Source organism: Gymnogyps californianus, chromosome 10 (assembly GCF_018139145.2).
Source record: "Gymnogyps californianus isolate 813 chromosome 10, ASM1813914v2, whole genome shotgun sequence".
Classification (NCBI taxonomy): Eukaryota; Metazoa; Chordata; class Aves; order Accipitriformes; family Cathartidae; genus Gymnogyps; species Gymnogyps californianus.
The window spans coordinates 25,779,653-25,801,323 of NC_059480.1; the positions used below are offsets into that span (position 1 = coordinate 25,779,653).

Genomic DNA, 21,671 nt, shown 5'->3' on the forward strand with positions numbered 1-21,671 from the left:
GTGTTAATAAGTTAATTTCAAACAGCAAAGCAAAGGTACTGTAGTTTATTAGACTACTGAAAGGTAGCGTAAAGGTTGGTGCCACTACACTGAGATATAAGCTTTAAACAATAGGTTTATTTGCTTGGGTTTTTTTGAAAAAACAGTTGCTTTATCTCAATTTGAGGTTATGCAGCAATCTGAACATTTCTGATATTGAAAAAATACATTAAAATGTAGATATTATGCATGATGCTCAATTATGCATATGTAGATGTTTAACCAGATGTTTACCAGATGTTAAACCAACTATAACTTTTACCTCCTCTCCAGTGTGTGACTTTTGGTCAGAATATACTGCATCTCTCACAGCTCAGATGTTTCAATAATTCTTTTTAAATGTTCATTTTGCCTGTGGATCTTGTGGTTTTAAGAAAGAGTGAATGTCTAATAAGCAAGTTTCTACTCTGAATCCAGAAAAAAATCCTTTCTGTTTAGTGTATTCTGTGCTATTGAATTCACTCAATAGAGTTTCAGAGAAACAGTTGGTCTGATTGCAGATATTATTAAGGTTTCTGGTGTTTGGGGTAAAAGACATTCCATGTGCATTTTAACTGTTTTAGTATAGATGATTTATTTGTGTAAAATCAGCTCATTTGTGCCCCTCATGTCCTTGAATCAGAGCACCTGCACCCTGCGTGGCTGCTGCTGGAGTCCCGAGAGCGATACCAGTGTGCCCTGGTGTTTTTTCTCTTCAAACCATGGGTACAAAGTGGATGGGTCAACAAGATCAACTCAGGCAGGTAAGCTGCAGGCTGAGCTCCCCAATTTATTCATATGCCGATGTCCGAAGCAACACAATGACATTGCAACATATGTTTTTTCCCAAGGATTCGAGACTACATTAACAAGGCTGCCATCACCTTCCCTCTTTGGAAATGATATCAACGCTGTCCTCCTCACGGGAGAGTATCAGACACCGAATCGCTTCCGGTTCAAGGTTAATCTTTTTTCTATGCTGTTTTAAGGTTCATGTTCTGTGCAAGATTTTAGGCTAGCTGTTACTGTGCAGAGAGGTTAGGAGGGCTGGATTAATCCCTCCGATGCACTCTTATGACTCCCACTGAAGTGCTCGGCTCCTCCTTTCTTTGTCCTCTCTCCTGTTGCAATGCATCAGGTTAACGAGCATTTAGCACAGTGGGGTTTCTGCATGAAAAATTACTGAGACCTTTGAAAAGTTCAGCTTTTATATTATCTACCCTTTTTTCCTCATCATAGGAAAATTTTGGGGATAAATGTATTTACTTACTTTTTATTTATAGCCTGGCCATATCTCTCAATCATTTTGACAGACAACATTAGATCTTCCAAAGATTTCTGTTTTCTATGGAAAACTCAACAGTCCGTGCCGTGAATGTGGGGTATCGATGGGTTCTGGGGTTGAGCAGGGTTTCTTCTGTGGGAGATCTTCCTCTTGTGATGGGTTCCTGCTGAGCCAGGGAAACACAGGGTCAAGTATTATGAGGGAAATGGCTGAAAATGAGTGATGAAAGTTGGAAGTGAATAACAATGAAGGCAGAAGAGGAGACTGGGATGGGGTGAACTATCCTAAGTCAGAACTATATGTTAATGCTGGAAAATGTTTGGATTAGACATTAGTTTTTAAAGGCCCAACACTTCTGTTGTTTAAATATGTGCAGATCACTGATCCTCAAACACAAAGATTTGAAGTCCCTCATGAGCATGTACGATCTTTCGCTGGATCCGCGGCCTCCAATTTAAACTACAAAGTGGACGTGAAGCAGAACCCCTTTGGCATCGTGGTGACCCGAGTGAGCAACGGTAGAGTGCTGTAAGTAACGTTGGTGCTTTTTCTGAATGACATGGATATCATTGGTTTTCTCTGAAAGCCCGTGTTGCCACGCAAGCAATGTACGTCCAAGATGCCATGTGTGAGGTGCCCTCTTGGACGTGTCATCTCCTTCTTCTCTTCTTTTGACTGATGCGTGTTCTGCAAGGCCTTCTGCAAGGCCTTTGGAAACAAATTCTGTGATATGGAGAGCTCTGTCTAAAAGGCTTTAGGTCTGGCTCTCTGTTCACTTCCTCCCAATACTAGGGAAATCTTTACAGCTACTTTGTTCCAGCAATTCGAGGAATTTTTGTTATCTGAAGGACTCCTTGCCAGTGACATTGCATGGGAACATGCTTTCTTCATTGCATCTTGTATCTTATTTGTCACAATCATGCTGAAGCTCTGAATCACCAAAACCAGGTTGCCCTTTAGACCTGTGATACCCAAGAATAGCTGGTGCAAACCACTGATAAGCCGGTCATGTAATGCTGTAAGTGAAAGATTTGACGGACTTGTCCATTGAATGCTTTCATCCCATTTAGGTTCTAAAAATAAATAAATAAAACAAAGCTACAAACCTAACGGCATGGCTTTAAGACCCATTAGAAGGGGGAAGTGTCGGGACGAACATGCTTATTAAATCAGTCCAAAAATGATTTCCTGTCAGAGTGCTAGGCCAGTTGGATTATCAACGCTTCAAGTTTAATTAATTAGTGATTACTTTTGTGCTCTTTTTAGTATGGTTTTCTTGCTTAGAATCATCTATAATGATTGATTTGCAATTATAGAGAGCACAAAAGATGGACTTGGTATTCAGCAGTGCATGACTGATTAAACAGGTATATGGAAGAGGAATAAGAAACCTAGTCCAATAGAACCATGCTGAAACAGTGCTCTGGAAGATTGTCTATGTTTTCCTTAGGCTTCCGTTGAATTTGATAAAAGTGGTTGCATTGTCTGTCTCTCAAGAAAATAATTTCAATGATGCTTGACTCTGCTTTTGAGTATCTTAAAGAAAGCTGCTGTTAGCATGGGATAAGGGCAGCCCCTCAGAGATAAATCCTTGCTGAGTTTGTTTACACAAGATGAGTGCTTTCCCCCAACTCTTAAACAACCAAACAAAAGGGAGGCCTCTTTGGAGAGGGAAGAGTGGGGACCAATGTGTTATTACAGTTCATTACAAAAATCCTAATTACCCAGATAGTTATAAAGCCTACGACCTTCCATCATCATTTGTTACACTTGAGCCCCCCGAAAGAGTTGGAGTTCTGATAGAGCTATTCCCGTCATCATTTGCAAGACAACCTGAAAGACTGCCCTAGTTTCATTGGGAATCCAGACTTCCCCCCCACCCCAAGAAAGCAGGTTTCAGTACAGTTTGTGAGCAGGTGGGCAAGAGAGTCCTTGGAATCATTAAAACTGGACAGAAATACACCAGGTGAGGATTTGACCTGGGAAGTCTTTCTCAAGTGTTAGTATTTTTAACTTAAAAAAAAAAAGAGAAGGTAAATGAGCAGATTAAAATTGTAGCAAGCCAAACTGCCCTGGTTTTGTCACTTGTTTGTTTGTGCAGTGTGTGTAGTTGCTAACGCACTGTGTATTTGTTTAGTAGTTGAAGGACCTCTTTATGCATAAAAGAATTCCGTGATAATTACATACTCATAGTGATAAATACGGTTATAGTGTATTAATACACCTGAAGTGATAAAGTCCCTTAAAATTAATGTGGCTGTGTTTGCATGAAGTCAAGAGATATTACTGCCCTCTATATGAACATCATGACCGTTAAATGTCACAAATATCACACGAAAATACGGTAGTAAAAAGAGTTTCTAATTAAAACTACATAAAGTGAGTAGATAAAAGCATATTCCTTTGAAATTGCATATGTTGTTAATACACATTGAGGTAGTTTGCCGTCGTTTTCTCTGCTTTTTGAAAATAAGTCATTTTGAAAATAAGTAATTTTCTCTGCTTTTGAGGAAAGACTGTGTTTCTGCAGACGCCTGTAAGCTCTTGGTTTAATGACGCTGTAGATAACCTCCAAATCTGAGGAACAGCTTCATTCCAATTGCTCTCTGCTTTAAATCTGGTTTAAGTCACAATTACGTTCCATTTATGATTGTTTCATTTTAAAAGTGATGACTGATGGAAACTCAAACTACCATCCCGCCTCCCTCTCCTTCAGGTCTCTGGATGGAGACCTGAACCTGCTATCCAGCTCTAACTAAAAGGAGTAGAAACAAATATTACAACAATTCTTGGTAAAATAGTTTTTTGGTTTTTTTTTTTTAAATTGTTTCATCAGGTTTGATACTACCATAGGACCGCTGCAGTATGCTGACCAGTTTTTACAGCTGTCAATCAAACTACCTAGCAGCAACATTTATGGTGTGGGAGAGCACGTGCATAAGCAGTACCGGCACGATGTTAACTGGAAAACCTGGCCCATGTTCAGCAGGGATATTGGTCCCTCTGGAGTAAGGACTGGTTTTATTACACCTCATTCTTTGCAGATGACTTCTGTAATTCAAGCCTGTTATGCAGTAGACACATTAATAATATCCACTGAGTTTTTCCCCAAAGGCTTGTCAGGCACTGCATGTTATTACTAAAAGCTAGATGGTACTGATGAAAGTTCCCTGAGGAATAGGTTTTTATAAATATTTTTATTTTTGTGTTGACATGCAGTTGAAAACCAGTTGATAAACATTAATGTATGAGAGTCTTCAGTTTCTACTGATAAACAAAATAAATAACAATATGTTCTAATGCATTGCTGTGTGCAGCATTCAGTACAGATGACACATGCTTCTTCAGTTAACATCCTTGTAGCTCGGCAAATGATGGAAAAGTTGTCTTTCACAGCTGTCTCTTTATAAGATAAAATATTGACTGTTAGCTGTTATTCGTTTCTATAGTTTGTATGGCTGTCTCCTTCTGAAACGATTTCCGGGGCACCCATTTTTCGATAATTGTAAGACTGTCGCTATTACCTCAGTTTCATAAAGCAACAACCCATATGCTTTATTTTGAGAGAATACTTCAGTGTTTTGCTGAAATAGGAGTTATACTAACAGAAACTAGAGGGTGAGACCACTGTTTGTAGTTAATTAATAATTTGGAATTTGTACCCCTTACCTTGAGACACCTTCTCGCTATCTTCTCTGGTTTGAAGATAGTTCTTACCTGAATGGCTCTACTGAGTGTAGACTCATTAAGTTAAACTAACAGTGAACAGAATCAAGTTAGGCTAATTTCACATTGCTCAAGTTCTGTTTCTCGTTAATTTGTTCTGAGTTTTCTTTTGCAGGGGAAGAAGCACAACTCTTGCAACTATTGTTAAAATTTCGAAGGTTTTTGTTGGTAATAACAATGGAAAGAAACGTTAGAAAGGAAATAAAAAAGAAGCAAGGCACTCTCTTACTTCCACAGATTAGACATAAAAATTATTACCTTGCAGGATTAATAGAAATATAGTTTAGATGTAAAATCTAATCTATGGTGAAAGGTGATGAAAACACCTTTCAAGTTCTATTGTTTGCTTGATGTGTGTATATATTACCCAGAAATAGTACTGCAATATATGCATCCTTGCCTGAAGATCCATCATAGCTGCTTGCTTATGTTATCTATATATTTGGGGAAAGTTTTTGTTTTAATGGAAAATGTTCTCATAAAGGAGAAGAATGCCAGGAAAGAGAAAAGAGAACTGCAGGAAGGTGTTAGGATTTTTATTTTTGTTGTTTGCTATATTTTGAGAAGTTTCATGTTCTACCTGTGATATATTTTGGAACATCCCAGAACAGATACTGTTATGAGATTTTAATCAGCTGACTTTTCCTTTTTATCCTTTAAGGAGATGCATAACTTATACGGAGTTCAAACTTTCTTCCTGTGTTTGGAAGACAGCACTGGAGCCTCCTTTGGTGTTTTCCTAATGAATAGCAATGCCATGGGTAAGAAAGCTTTCTCTGTAGCTCTGAGCATTGCAGTTAAATATCTTTTTAAATGATCTGTGGGAGTGGGATCAAAACTGTAGTGTTCAGCATACACGATGTAAGCAGTAAGTAGCACACAGTTAACATGAAGATAGTGCTGGAAACCTGAGGGTCAGGAACCTATCCAAAGCCTGTGCAGCTCTGTGCAGATGTGCAGGACGCTGCAATCAGAGCCTAAATTTGGAGTGAACAATACTTGAAAGTAAATACCCTTTAGTCTCTTTGGATAAGCATGCATATATGTATGCTTTACAGAGCTCTTCACATCTCTTGAGGCTGGAAAGTTGTACTAAAAATTTAAACATAAAAGGTTGAGCCATTGGATTTCTTCTGATTCTCTTCTCTGTAGGATGTAAAGGAATGGAAATGCAAACATTTAAAAGAGTCACCTGAATACATTTCCGCTTCATTGCAAGTTCAATTAATGGTTCTGGGTTCCTTAGGTATTTTTGGTTTGTGTTTTTTTCTTAAGTAAATTTTCTAATCATCAATTAGAAAATTACAAAGTTATTTTAGAATTAGCTGGTATTCAGAATTGGGTTTGTGCACTCTTGTCCGGCAGAGTTTGTGGTGCAGCCTGCTCCAGCAGTGACCTACAGAACCATTGGTGGGATCCTTGATTTCTATATCCTCTTGGGGAACACTCCAGAGCAAGTAGTCCAGGAGTACCTGAAGGTACCTTTAGCTGGAGAGATTATGCATTGAACAGATTTTTAAAAGTGCTTGGGATTTTTTGGTGGGTTTTTTTTTTTGCCTCTTTATATGACAGTATGTCTTCACAATGTTATCTATTAACCAAAATATGACTCAGTATATATTTAAGTAAGCATAACTGTTAGTATGTCCCTAATGTGACTGCTGTCATTAGTAATAGCTAGCCGGGGTTGAGCTGGGGTGTAGATACTTTTAGCTGGCTTGTTACAGGCAGCTGAAACTTACGCTCTACTTTTGCTGGAGATGCTGGAGCAGAGACCATGCAGCAGCTCGAGGCTCAAGAGTTCTACAGCTGCTAAATTCATCAGTCTGTATGGCCTGACTGATTTACACAGTGGTCATTGGCACTAGAGATGGTCTACATGGAATAACTTGTGCTTCCTTGCTGGGGCTCACTTTTGTTATAAGGACAAATTCCTGTTCATATGTGTGCTGGTTTTGGCTGGGATATAGTTAATTTTCTTCGTAGTAGCTGGTACAGTGTGTTTTGGATTTAGTGTGAGAATAATGTTGATAACAGACTGATGGTTTAGTTGTTAAGTAACACTTATCCTAAGTTAAGGACTTTTCAGTTTCCCATGCTCTGCCAGCAAGCAGGTGTGCAAGGAGCTGGGAGGGAGCATGGCCGGGGCAGCTGACCCCAACTAGCCAAAGGGATATTCCATACCATGGAATGTCATGCCCAGTATATGAACTGGGGGGAGTTGGCCGGGGGGGTGGATCGCTGCTCAGGCAGCAGTCAGCAATATTATAGGGTAGATAACGTGCTCACAGGTATGTCGTGATTTTATGGCCATAAGATATTACTGAAATCTTTTGTACTTCTTGAGATCCCTTTAGGTTTCAGTGACACTTTGAAAAATGGGTGTTGTCCCAAAATATTTTTATTTCTTAAAGTAAAAAAAAAAAAATCATTGAAAAATATTGCATTTGGGAGTGGGCTGCTCATTTCACACACTCAAGCTTAGTGTATATTATTCAAATAGATTTGAGGAGTATGGATCTAGGGAAACGGGCACTGAGGTGACACACGCAGCGTCCACTGATGGTGTGTGGGATTTTTGCTCTCAACTTGCAGCTCGTGGGACTGCCAGCGTTGCCCTCCTACTGGAGCCTGGGCTTCCAGCTCAGCCGCTGGAATTATGGGTCTCTGGATGAGGTGAAGAGAGTTGTGGAAAGGAACAGGGCGATTGGACTCCCTTATGTAAGTATGGGGTTTGAGGAGGGCAGCAACCTCGTGAAGGCAGAGCTCTGCAGGAGAAATGACCCAGAGATCCTGACCATGGGGTTCCGCAACTGGTTCATTTCACATCAGTTTAAATTAGTAAATTTCTAATATATAGGCTTCTGGTGTCAAAGGTTTTTGTGCATTTTAATGGTAGACCCATTATCAGAATGTGGGATATGGTGGGGCTTAATTACAGTAAGTTGTATTTGAGCACTTTATTGTAATACTTTTTCAGTTATACTGTCCAACTGTATCCACTTATCTTCTCATGTTACCTAATCCATGAAATATTTTTTTAATTGTCCTGTGGACAATTATGGAACCATATATTATTCTTAATTGACAGCTGAAGGTAAAGTACAATTAACTTTTAAAATTAAATTTCAAATTAAATTAGCCTGATGACTTAAACAGAATAAAAATACCCTAATGTTAAGCTAAGAGTTGAGGAAGAAATGTTTGGATTTAAGGGGATAGCTCTTGAAGTCAGGCAACTGCAATGAAATAGCCACACGTCCAGGGGCTATTTGAAAGGATGCCAATATACACATTCATTTAAATTCTGTTAATGATAAAATGCAGCTCTTTTTAGGCACAAAAGATGTGTCAGTACCATTAATTAGGGCTGTAAGTATGAGATGAGATGCACGTTGTTTGCAAGCTGTCCTGACAGCATACTTTCTGCCAGGCTGCAGTAAAGTCCCAACAGTAAATTCACTATAGGACAAACGGGAATTGTCAGAAGAAATTGTGTTGGACTAATATACAAAATCTTTACATATCACTTCTCATGTTAAAGCTGAGCTCCCTTCTCTTTCAGGATGCTCAGATCACTGATATTGACTATATGGAGGAAAAGAAAGATTTTACTTATGACAAAGTAAAGTTTCGAGATCTCCCTAATTTTGCAGCTTATATGCATAACTATGGACAAAAATATATTATCATATTGGTAAGCATTTAACTCCTTCTTTTTCTCTTGTAAATACTATCATTATAACTATTTATTATTATGATTTGCTTATTCTATGTAATTATTACATTTATTGCCTAACATTCTAGTAGTCTATAATAATTGATAGAGCGTATCCTGGTTTCTTCTTCTTTTTTGTTTTGTGATTTTTTTTTAGGATCCTGCTATTAGCATACAAAATCTAGTTGACGGTAGTCCATACGGAAGCTACGTCAGGGGAGAGAGCAAAAAAGTCTGGGTTAATGAATCAGATGGAGTAACAGCCTTACTTGGGGAGGTAATCATGTTTTTATGAATTTGAACTTGGTCTGTTGTCACTGTTATGGTTTAGTTTAGGTCAGGGGGCTCCTTTTAAACTGTCAGTCTCTAAGTTGCTTCTTTCAGTAAAATTACCTGCCAGTGAGAAGTAGGTTTATAAGGTCTCACTTAGGATATGATACTTCTCAACCCTTCTTTGGTTTTTTTTTTGCAATTTTTTATATTAAACAAAACGGAAAACTAAGGTAGTTTGAAGGCTCAAGGGACAATTCATCAGCCAGCTCCCATTTATTTTCAGTAGTGACTGAATAGCCAGCTCCCACATTATCCTTTTAATTTATAATTTTAACTTCTATTGAGACATTTTTCTGTTGTGTGTTGTTCCTTGTATGACTTAAAAGAAAAGCAATGGCAAACTCCAAAGTTAAGAAACTCATACTCTTTCTGCCTTCTTTCCGCATGCAAGCTATTGTCACTCTAGCAGTTTGTCGTTCAAAAGTCTTCATCAGAGCACTACATTCGCACTGCCTTTCATGGCTAACTATGGGGCTCTTGGTGGACAACAGGCTGAACATGAGTCAGCAGTTTGCCATGGCAGCAATGAAGGCAAAACGGATCCTGGGCTTCATCCAGAGGGGCATTACTAGCAGAGATAGAGATGTGATCATCCCCTTCTACTCAGCGCTTGTCAGGCTGCACCTGCAGTACTGTGTCCAGTTCTGGTCCCCACAATTCAAAAAAGATGCAGGCAGACTGGAGAGGATCCACGAAGGGCCAAGGAGGGCCACGAAGATGATCAAAGGGCTGGAGAACCTGCTCTATTAGGAAAGACTGAAGGAGTTGGGTCTTTTCTCCCTAGAGAAGAGAAGGCTCAGGAGGGACTTCATCACAGTATTCCAGTACTTAAAGGGCAGCTACAAAGAGGACAGAGGCTCTCTCTTCACGAGGAAGCACATGGAGAATACGAGGGGCAATGGGTATAAGTTGCACCGGAAACTTTTTGCAGTGGAACAGCCTCCCTGACATGGTAGAGTCCCCATCATTGGAGGTTTTCAAGATGCAGTTGGACGGGGTGCTAGGGGATCTCATCTGGGTTCCCTTTCCCGTGAAAGGTGGGACCAGATGATCTTTCAAGGTCCCTTCTAACCTGGGCTGTTTTACGAGTCTATGAACTCTTTTTAATATCATTAAAAGTTTAATTAATTATTTCCCTTTTAATATTGCAGGTGTGGCCAGGGGAATCTGTGTTCCCAGACTTCACCAACCCAGACTGCACTAGCTGGTGGGTGGAAGAATGCAAACTGTTTTATAATGTAGTGCCATATGATGGGATCTGGATTGTAAGTAATTCAGAACTTTCATTTTTATTTTTATTTTTAAAAATAGGCAAGGATAGATGTTTATCAAATTCAGTTTGCATTGAATTTGAAAGGGGTGTTTACTATTACTAACCTGAAATCAGGGCAGGTTGAATTTGCAATTCAAATTTGAATTTTAAATTTTAATTTGAATCATTAATCATGGCATTTAAACAATCAGCGTGCTGGTTTTTGGATGTTCAGTGACACCTTAAAATGCTTCGATTGATGAACCAGTGCTAAAGGCAAGTGCTAGCAGACTCCTGTACTCAGAATGGCACTATTTGGAGACCTGCATACCTGCTCAGTGAATGTATGCTAAACAGGTCCTGAATACAGGGTATAATACATATGATCTATGTATCTATGCTCCAAGTAGTTCATGGAATTTCTGGTTGAATCTACAATTGCTATTGCAGATAAGGATTTGGAAAAATCAGGCTCCCTAGGCAGATTCTCCCACAAAAGGACTAAAACACAGTCTGGCACAGTGGATTTTAGGTACAGTTCATGGAAATCAGATGAGATTAAGAACCATTTTGACTGACCAGATTGGTTTTTTAAAGGAATATCCTGTAATAAAGCTTCTAAAAGTGGGTGCCTGAAGGAAATCTTTACTTAAACTTCTCAATCCCTCTCTCAGAGCCTTCTTCCCTTTATTCTTTTTGTGTTTTTCCTACTTCCTTTTACTTAAAAATAAATAAATATTTTGAAAGAAAACAAGAATCTACTGAACATTTTACCATGCATTTTAAAAAGCTGTAATAATTTTAAATTAACCTGTATGGCAAAATACAGTCCTTCAGCTGCTATATGTGTGGTGGGTTGACCCTGGCTGGACACCAGGTGCCCACCAAAGCCGCTCCATCGCTCCCCTCCTCAGCTGGACAGGGGAGAGAAAACATAACGAAAGGCTCATGGGTTGAGACAAGGACAGGTAGAGATCGTTCAGCAATTACCGTCACAGGCAAAACAGACTCAACTTGGGGAAATTAGTTTAATGTATTACCAGTCAAATCAGAGTAGGATAATGAGAAATAAAAACAAGTCTTAAAACACCTTCCCCCCACCCCTCCCTTCTTCCTGGGCTCATCTTTACTCACAATTTTCTCTACCTCCTCCCCACCAGCAGCGCAGGGAGATGGGGAATAGGGGTTGCAGTCAGTTCATCACACGTTGTTTCTGCCGCTCCTTCCTCCTCACAGGGAGGACTCCTCACACTCTTCCCCTGCTCCAGCATGGGGTCCCTCCCACGGGAGACAGTCCTCCATGAACTTCTCCAACGGGAGTCCTTCCCACAGGCTGCAGTTCTTCACCAACTGCTCCAGTGTGGGTCCCTTCCCTGGGGTGCAGTCCTTCAGGAACAGACTGCTCCAGCGTGGGTCCCTTCCACGGGGTCACAAGCCCTGCCAGCAAACCTGCTCCAGCCTGGGCTCCTCTCTCCATGGGGCCACAGCTCCTGCCAGGAGCCTGCTCCAGCGCGGGCTTCCCACGGGGTCCCAGCCTCCTTGGGGCATCCCCCTGCTCCGGTGTGGGGTCCTCTCTCCACGGGCTGCAGGTGGAGATCTGCTCCCCCGTGGAGCTCCATGGGCTGCCGGGGGACAGCCTGCCTCACCATGGTCTTCCCCACGGGCTGCAGGGGAATCTCTGCTCCGGCGCCTGGAGCACCTCCTCCCCCTCCTTCTTCCCTGACCTTGCTGTCTGCAGAGCTGTTGCTCTCACATCTTCTCACTCCACTCTTCTCTGGCTGCAATCGCTTCTGTGCAGTAACTTTTTCCCCCTTCTGAAATCTGTTACCCCAGAGGCACTACCACCGTCGCTGATGGGCTCGGCCTTGGCCAGCAGCGGGTCCGTCTTGGAGCCGGCTGGCATTGGCTCCATCGGACAGAGGGGAAGTTTCTGGCATCGTCTCACAGAAACCACCCCTGTAGCCCTGCCGCTACCAAAACCTTGCCATGCAAACCCAATACAATGTGATAGAATGAGTTTTTCTCACTTATTTTTGCTGACTCTGTGGTTCTGTCCCGTCAAGCTATGAAGTGTAAGCCTGCACAGCTCTCTTACGGAGAGCAAATAATTTGAGTGAAGCAAGTTGGCCCCTAGACTACAGTGTCTCTGTCTCCATGATGAATTTGCTCTCTTCTTCCATGCATGCTTTTCCTGCAGCATGTTCAGGGATGCACACAGAAATGCACTTACAGCACTGCCAAATAAAATATTCATGGAAGGAGACAGCAAAGTTTGAAAGTATAATGGCTTGGAAAGTATTATAAAGGAGATGTTTAAGAATATCTAGTCACCTTGTGTATTTTGACAGAAAGTAACAATGTACATTTGCTGGTTCTGTGTTTCTCTCCAAACACACGCTCCATACCAAAGACATTTCCTTGAGAGATGTGTGGAGTTGATCATAGGTAGGAACAATGTATACATGAGCACCTCTTGCAATTTCTTTCTGTGGAGGGATAAGATGTAGCTCTTGTGATGTGCCGCTCGCTTGCACATAGAAATCTGTCCAACACTGAGACCTATATTAATACAGGAATGGACCAGGTCAGTATCTGAGTTATATCATTCTTGCCTGATTGTATGGTACTAGTTCTAATTAATTATTCCTTAAAGGATAAGAGAATAGAATGTAAGACTTCGTTAGGAAAACATACTTGAGGAAACTTTATTACATTCTGTATCTTACCTTTTTAGGATATGAATGAAGTATCCAACTTCATTAAAGGCTCAAAAAACGGTTGTGCGCAGAATGACTTAAACTATCCGCCTTTCACCCCCAGTAAGTCCATCTGCTTTAACCAGAAAGCGAAATATCAAAAAGTTTATGAATTACTGTGCAACTGGCTACAAGGATGCAAAGTGATTTTAGTGTGGTTCTTATGGGTGGGGTTTGAACATTACTATTGACAGAAAATACCATTATACTTTGGCCCTCGTCGAAGGCGTGGTTTATATAACTGGCTTTTTTCCCTTTTCAAATTATTACTGAATATTGTCATTGCCTTAAATATGTCTGATAATATAATGATCTTCTTTCACTATCAGTAGTTTTCGAAATGTATGCAGAACTAAAATGGGGTTCATAGTTTGTATTAAGTAGTAGGTTTAAGTAACCACTGCCAACGTGTTGTCAGATAACGATTCAGAAATTTAGAGAGTAGATCTCATTTATTCCTTGCATGGGTGCAAAACTCCAGAGTAGAAAAGGTCACAGAGCAAAGATGAATCCAACCAGCAGCCAAGAGTAGCATTTTGTTTTTGTAGTAATAATACTGGCCTTAGTGCAAACGTTAAAGAGAGAAAAGGGCTTGAATGTCATGAATGTGCATTAAAGAAAAGATTGGAAATATTCATAATAAAAATGTCCTTTAAAAGTGATATCTGTTTTCGTTTATTGAAGGTATTCTTGATAAGCTCATGTTTTCCAAGACAATTTGTATGGATGCAGTGCAGAAGTGGGGGAAACATTATGATGTCCACAGTCTTTATGGATATTCCATGGCCATATCAACACAACAGTAAGGAATGCATCCTAAAATCTTTACAAAAAGGTTTCAGAACAGTACATGGCCTGCATTTTCCAAAACAGCAAGACATTTCACTTCTAAAGGAACCCAATTCCTGGAAAATACTGTATTATATTTAAGCCAATGCAGCTAAGGCAAAATCTACTAACTAAAGTTGGTAGTAAAAGCCACACATTGGTTGTCAAAGCTGTATAGAAAGATTATTTAAAATTAATGTCTTGAACTTCACTAAAATACACCTGGTTAACTGTAAAGGAGTCCGCATCCCTGGGATGAATAATTGTTGTAAATCAGTCAGTGTAAATCTGCCTTATATAAAACTATTGATGTACGTGTTGTCTTTTTTCCTTTGCATAATTCCAGTCTTGTTTCCTTTTAAGAGTCATCAAAGCACTGTTTCCCGGAAAACGAAGCTTCCTTATTTCGAGGTCTACTTTTGTTGGATCAGGAAAGCACACAGGACACTGGCTGGGAGATAATGCGGCAACATGGGATCACTTAAAATGGGCAATACCTGGAATGCTGGACTTCAACCTCTTTGGAATTCCTTATGTATGACATTAGTTTGTGACATCCTTTCAAAACAGTAACTCTACCTCTTTGATAACAGATTATCTAATCAAATGCTATCTAGATAACCATCTTACATTTTCAGCTCCAGATTAATCCCCTTTAGGGTTTAACATTTTTTTTCAATTACTAATTTTTGGTTTAGTCCACTTATTTTGATTACTGTGGCTGTGTGTGTATGGTGAGATAAATGTGGATAACAAACATATTATATATCCCAAGCTACCTGTTACTTCTAGGAATTTTTAAACACTAGTGATCAATGCGAAACACTTTGGTGTTTTCCTTAACATTTCAAATTAGAGACATCCATTTATAAGGGAAATAGCCAAATTCCTTTCCAAGATTTAAATTTGTATGACTCTTGAGCTTTTTTCCTAATGTATGCATATTAGAACCAAACGGGAAGGTAAAGGTTTGGAAAAAATAGAATGATGGGCAGTGTTAGCTAATAGTCAGTTTAATTTTTTGTACAACATAGTTGACTTTGAAAAAAGAAAGGTACAAATGTGTTGATTGGCTTGGTCACCCTGACTAATGATTAAGGTTGAATTAATGCATCTCTGAAAACTAGAAGTTTTGTGTAGAGATTAGAGGTGCAGCGTACTGTACATCCAACACATTCTGTGTTTATTTAAAGATTGGAGCAGATATTTGTGGTTTCTTTGACAACACCACAGAAGAACTTTGCAGACGATGGATGCAAGTAGGAGCATTTTACCCATTTTCCAGGAATCACAATTGCGAAGGATTCATAGTAAGTTGTGCTTTCTTTTACAAAATGCTCTGTGTTACACTACCACATTCCCTTTAACAGTATCACTAGTAATCATTACTATCGCTGACGATTATGTAGCTGACCAGTTTGAAAATGGCGGAACCTTAAGCTCTCTTTATGAAATCTAGATCTGAGAGGTTTGGCTTCATAAGGGTTAATTGAGACTACACTTATTTGGCAACAGTTTCATCACCATTGGTTGTGCCTACCACCAAGGGCAAGCACTCACTGCTTGTGACCCATCAGACTGACTCTTGGGAGCCCTTTGGCATGCACCTGACTGCACGCCAGGATGAAACCCAGGCTAACCCTGGTACGCCCTGCTTGCAGAAGGGCAAGGAGGGAAGCGCAGTGCAAAACACAGTGAGCCCGGAGGAGCAGGACCTCAAGTCACACCACCCAGAAGGCAAACACCGTGCAGATGCGCACCATTGAATTTCTGCCTCTCTGAAACAGCAGCCACTTTTCACATGCTTGGCAGAGTGTTTTCTGCATGATGAAAATACTAATAATCGGATATTTGTTTTCAGCCCCAGGATCCGGCTGTGTTTGGACCTGATTCAGTCTTGGTGAAAACCTCCAAGTATTACTTGAACATTCGCTACACTTTGCTGCCCTACCTGTATACGCTCTTTTATAAAGCTCATACTCAAGGAGGCACAGTTGTACGGCCAGTTTTGCATGAGTAAGTTTACTTATCAGCCTTTGTGATAGTTTGATGAGGAATAAAAAAATCAGACGCAGTAAATGTTGTTAGGGACTTTCTAAACACTGATGTAGTCTGTGGGAATGCACATTGAAATATATATAGACAACTTCTCAATTCATGAAATACCATTTTGGAGTAATCAGAAACCATCTGTAACTTCTGCATATACGCGTATGTTATTGTCAGTCACTGTTCCGTGCTATGCGATGTTATTGTCAGCTAATGAAATTATTCTCCACCATCATATATCTATATCAGAATATATGTTTCCTTGCCTGGAAACTCTTGAAAGAGCTGTGTCAGGAAACTCTTGAAAGAGCTGTGTCAAGAACACACGCACACCTACACTTTCACACATGTGTAGAGAATACTAACTAAACTAGTAAGACCTTACCTTCTCATCTTCAGATTGCCTCAGATTAAAAAAAAAAAAAAAAAAAGGCAGGTTTGCTATTGGGATTGCTGCTGATGGTATAGTTCATAAAACCCCAGTTACTGCTCTATGCTTCCCACGTGCCCAGGTTCTACTCCGATGACGTGACGTGGAGTGTGGATAGGCAGTTCCTGTGGGGTCCTGGGCTGCTTATTTCCCCTGTACTTGAGCCGGTAGGTTTGTCTGTTTTGGTATCTCTCTCACAAGCACTTCACGGGGCACAGGGACACCTTGCGTCACCAGGTGCAGCTCTTTTCTCTGGCAGGGGACTGCAGCATAAAATCCCCAAGTTACACTATTCCTGTCACTCCTTTATTGCTCTGATTAGCAACCACCTTCAGTTCTGAGCCTTTGTTGTTCAGCCTTGTGACAATTCTGTTATTCAGTTTAGAGGTTATAGCTCCTCTACTATGTAGGTATTTCCTGCTGAAATCACACTCCCGCTCCTTTTTTATGCTGAACAAGCTGAACCACAAAAATAGGCTCTGCCATTTCCCGGAGGATCCCAGGAAATGTGCTCTGGTCCTATTCTAGTGTGAACCGTTCTGTCTTGACCAGACCTGTAAACTCTATTGGCAAAGCGATTGCAGAGGGCCTTGCTTATTAGCATTAACACAGCTCTGTCTCCAGCGCAAACATGGTTTTTGCCAGATCCTTAGATTATATTTATTTTTTCATGGGTACATCACATTACTGACTTATGGCTGTTGACGGATTCCTAACAAGCCTAGGTTTTGCTTCTTTTTTTCTTTTTTTTTCCCCTTCATTTATTGCTTCCAGTGAGAGAGCCCACAGCATATTTTTATCGCTGCCAAAATGGAAAATCTTGCACTTTGTGCTATTAAATCCCACTCCTATTTTCCAGTCCCCTAGGGAGTCAAAGTCATCTGGTCTGATATTGTGATTCCCCTCAACTTTGTATCATCTCTGAATTTCCTTCAGAATCAGCTTCTCTCGGTGCATTTCAGCTCGTCTGTGGTGCAACAAGAAAACAAATAGATTGTGGCAGAATCTTGTAAATAATGATTGTTAATGCCAGTAACACACATGCCATGGAGAAACACAAAACATTTGTTAAATACATAAAATGAAAGGAGGAATCTGAAAGATGCCAGCCCAGAAAAATGTGAAAATAAAGAAGATATAGAGATACTTGTGGATATGATCTGAGCCGCTGGATTTGAAGCATTGTGACTTTGGGTTGCATAGATGAGCTGCCGCACTGTCGAGCGGTGATTCAGTTGTCTCCCAGTAGCTTTGCAGAAATGGTGCTTGGATTGCTGTCTTCCTTTCTGGACATCATCATAAAAACCATTAAAGAAAACAGCGAAGAGGAGAAGTGTCAATGATTTTCTCAATGTGAACTTTAGTTTTATTGGAAAATTTAGTTTGTTCGATTAAGTTGCCTTCAAATATGAAAGTCATTTCTTTGTTCACCTTTCAGGGTGTGGATGCAATTCAAGCATATATACCTGATGCAGTATGGTATGAGTATGATACGGTAAGGAAATGCAGAGGATACTATGGGGAGATGATCTAAATGGCTGTGTGATGAAATAAGATTGTCAGCCCGGCTTTGGTGACAGAGAGCTAAAGTAAAGCCCGCAGGAAGGAAATGGTGAGACAAGGGCTGAAGGGTTGGTGGGGTAAGTGCATGAATCAACGCCTCAAGAAAGGACACAGAGGCGTGGAATATAGCGCAGGAGGTGGGAAGACAGATTGAGTGGAAACTTTAGCAAAGACCATATTTGAAATAAAATAGAGTAATTATAATTATAATACACAAGGGTCTGCAGATCTTGTTTACTAATCTCATTTCTGCAAATAAGTTTCCCGCTGCTGTGATAATGCTTTTGATGGGTGAAAAAGGACATTGTTCATGTCAGATTCCCATATTCACCTCATAGTCCCAACAGGACTTGCTTTCTGCGCTGACTGAGCCAAAACTAAATAGTGAGAGATGTTGATTTATGACATTAGATCATATTGATATGCAGTTGTTTTATCTTTATGTGCCCATTGGTACGTAGATATTTACATAACTTAAGCCTTTTCTAAAAGAAAGCATTAAGATGAAACTCAGGACTTAAGAAATTGTTCACAGCAGCGAGTAATGCAACACACCCGTTCTCTTTTACATACTTGTCAATAAGGGGGCAAAAATCTCAATGAGAAAACAATGGACCAGTATGTACCTGCCAGCAGATAAACTGGGACTCCATTTGAGAGGAGGCTATATTTACCCTACTCAACAACCAGCTAACACAACAGTTGCAAGGTATGCTTCAAAATTGAATGCTTTTATGGGTTTTTTTTCCAAGACTGGGCTGAGGACTTTCAGGTTACAAATCAGTAGCAGCCCATTGTATTTAACATTTTCACCTTGAAATATGGGAATAACTGTAAGCCACACCTCACTTCCTCAGCTGTTTACATTACAAGTTCAATGATTAATTACAGGTTTTTTTGCATAGCATTTTGTAAACTTGCCATGTATTTTAATCAGTTGACATGAAAATGAAAGGCAACCAAGGACTAATCTAAGGCAATTCTCAAAGTATTGCAACCCTGTTGAGTGTCACGTTCTTAACATGAACATGAAGGATGCATTAAGACTGTTTAGATATTTGCTATACATGTAAGACAGAAAGCCTCTCTTTCCACAGCCGCAAGAATCCAATGGGACTTATAATTGCCCTGGATGACAACAATGCTGCTTCTGGGGACTTGTTCTGGGATGATGGAGAGTCTACAGGTGAGCAGTTATCGATAGTGAAATAAGTAGGATTAACAAAGCATACATACATACAAGTTTCAATCTTCTTGCTGATTTCATCAAGCAAGAATAAGACATTGTGAATGTTGTAACACGCTATTAATACTTGCTCCTATGTCAATAGTTTTTCACCACTTTTAAGTGGAAAACTGTAACTGTTATTAATTTATTTTTTACTTTTTCAGGTTTCACTATAGCCTTAAATATGTAAAGGTTTGGTGCATTAGCATGCTGACTGTTAAACCATGCTGTCAAGATTGATATATATTCTGGTATATATCCAAATTAGTTTCAACGGGTGCAAGAATGCACATAATGAGTGTTTGACACTAAGAATCGGTAGAAGATGAAAAACTAGCACCGTTATTAACTCTCTGGAATTATTTAAATTGCTTGTGAAAACAGTAGAAATTTTTTTAACTCAAAAGTACAGTATTGGAGCCAATGTTTTTTATGCCATGTGGTTGCCACAGCATACTGGTGCATAAGCACGCGAGTAAGCATGTACCGGCTGTATTTGTCATGTTGCCAACCTTGCCTTTAGTAAAGCTGCCGAAGAACTTGCTTCCCTCTGGGACAGTCGCTATGATTATGCCAAGGCCTGTCAACCTCATCGCTTGTGATGAACTGGCATTGATACTACTTATCTCACCATTTTTTTTCTGTCAAACAATTTACAACACACATACCTTTTTGCTTAGTGTAAGATTAAAGTCACCACTTAATTCAACACAACTGAAAAAAAAAAAAGACACAAACCTCTAATTTAAGGTTAAACCTCTAATTTAAGGTTTCGGCTTTCAGAAAAGGTAATGCTTTTGGAATACATGCATGTCTAAGGAAAGCAGAGTTCATTGCAGAGCAATGGAAAGACCCTTTCCATTATGTATCCATAGATATATTCTTCATTTTAATCTTGAGACGAAGGAAATTTTGAAAAACGAAGTATCTTGAACTGTGGGATTTTCTGTGGGATTTCTGACGATTTAGTTAGGCTTCCTGTTTCCATTAAACTAAAAGGATTTGGGGTACTTAAGTTGTTCAGGCTGCTTTTGCAGCCTTTGTCCTTTATTATATACTTTTTAGAAAAGTCAGGAAGCGGTTCAAAGGGTTATCCTGAAATGATTTTTTGAAGAACTTTTACAAAATACTCAAGGTTGTATTGAAGTGATTTAAGGACTTGTATTTCACAGATTTTATTGTTTTATTTGCAACAAACTGTAACATTCGGAGCTAAGGACTTTGGAGACCCGATCTTCTCTAATTCATGTCCTGCTGTATCCATAGGCTCCTGTCAGTGGCAACAGTGTCAGAGCTTTCTTTAGCTAGAATACTGGAATTACACTGGAATAAAATGTAGATTAGAAAATAGGAAAATCTGCAACAGTAAGATTGTGCAAATAAGAATGAAGTTGGAGTAATATTACCATTGAGGTAAAAATAAATAACGCTACAATATTATGTGCATGTTTAATTTATAATTCTGAAAATTAAGTAGAGGTCCTGCAGACAGTGATTCATGGAGGTATTTTATGCATAAGGTGGCTAACTATGCATGCATGTTTTCAGGAGAGATCCTTAGATGTTCAGGAGATGACAGAGGTTTTCCCATGTGAATTAACCTCACCACTGTCCATCCACAGGTGGTATCTGAGTTGGTGCATTCTTACCTCTCTCTTCTGATACAACTAACCACCTTCTTCTAGATACTCTAAGCAGTCCAGTTTCTCCAGCTTATTGTCCAGTTGCTAAAAGCTACCTTTATCCTTAGTCACAATCTACTTGTTTCACTTGTGCAGGGCCTGGGGCTCTAACTCAACTTCCATGAAAGCAAACAGCTCTTGGGGTTCAAAAATGCATCCCCCTTTCCTAATTGCATAGCTACCTTGTCCTCTATTATGCATTCAACCTGTGGAACTCCCTTTTGTTATTTTAAGTATACCAATCATATCTACCAGAAAAACTTTCAAGCCTCTACTTTTTTTGAATTTTGTGAAAGTTAGGGATGCTTTTAAGAAATAGAGCTGTGATTCAGCTGATTATTGCTGCCATAAATATTGAAGGCCTTGGGTGGTTGCTGATATGACAGCTATATGTACTCCTTTGTCAAGGCCTAAAATAACGAAGCTATTATTGTACTCACTTCTGTTAAGAAACAAAGCAATAAAACATCTTATGGTTTTATTTCCTGCCCAAAACTTACAGGTTGCAGTCTTTTCAGGGAAACTGTTTACAATTTGCTTGCGATGACAGTATTTTTCTTGTCGTACATGGAAAAAAATGCCAAATTGACTCAACTTCTGTATTTCTTTTTCCCGGTTGTGTGTTATTTCCTCTGTTATGGTTCTGTGGCAGAGATTATTAATATTATTGTAATTTTTGCATGAAAAGTACTTATTTAGGGTATTTCAAAGGATTAACTTTGAGCCATACATCTACATTTAAGAGGTGCTAAGAAGGAATAACAGTAAAATAAAAAAATAGTACATTTTAGAAAAGCTTGTAT

The 21,671-nt window shown here is 39.6% G+C and overlaps 1 protein-coding gene across 1 annotated transcript in view; it reads left to right on the forward strand.

Moving 5' to 3' along the window:
* SI (sucrase-isomaltase) overlaps positions 1-21,671 on the forward strand; it is a 52,836-nt gene that overhangs the window by 5,338 nt on the left and 25,827 nt on the right. The window contains exons 3-21 of the mRNA XM_050902271.1: positions 662-782; positions 870-979; positions 1,680-1,831; positions 4,140-4,311; positions 5,691-5,790; positions 6,395-6,507; positions 7,625-7,750; positions 8,595-8,726; positions 8,905-9,024; positions 10,232-10,345; positions 13,067-13,151; positions 13,773-13,890; positions 14,280-14,451; positions 15,110-15,226; positions 15,778-15,932; positions 16,478-16,562; positions 17,834-17,890; positions 18,543-18,667; positions 19,056-19,144. Coding sequence (XP_050758228.1) covers positions 662-782; positions 870-979; positions 1,680-1,831; positions 4,140-4,311; positions 5,691-5,790; positions 6,395-6,507; positions 7,625-7,750; positions 8,595-8,726; positions 8,905-9,024; positions 10,232-10,345; positions 13,067-13,151; positions 13,773-13,890; positions 14,280-14,451; positions 15,110-15,226; positions 15,778-15,932; positions 16,478-16,562; positions 17,834-17,890; positions 18,543-18,667; positions 19,056-19,144 — 2,263 coding nt within the window. The remainder of the gene's footprint in view (positions 1-661; positions 783-869; positions 980-1,679; positions 1,832-4,139; positions 4,312-5,690; positions 5,791-6,394; positions 6,508-7,624; positions 7,751-8,594; positions 8,727-8,904; positions 9,025-10,231; positions 10,346-13,066; positions 13,152-13,772; positions 13,891-14,279; positions 14,452-15,109; positions 15,227-15,777; positions 15,933-16,477; positions 16,563-17,833; positions 17,891-18,542; positions 18,668-19,055; positions 19,145-21,671) is intronic.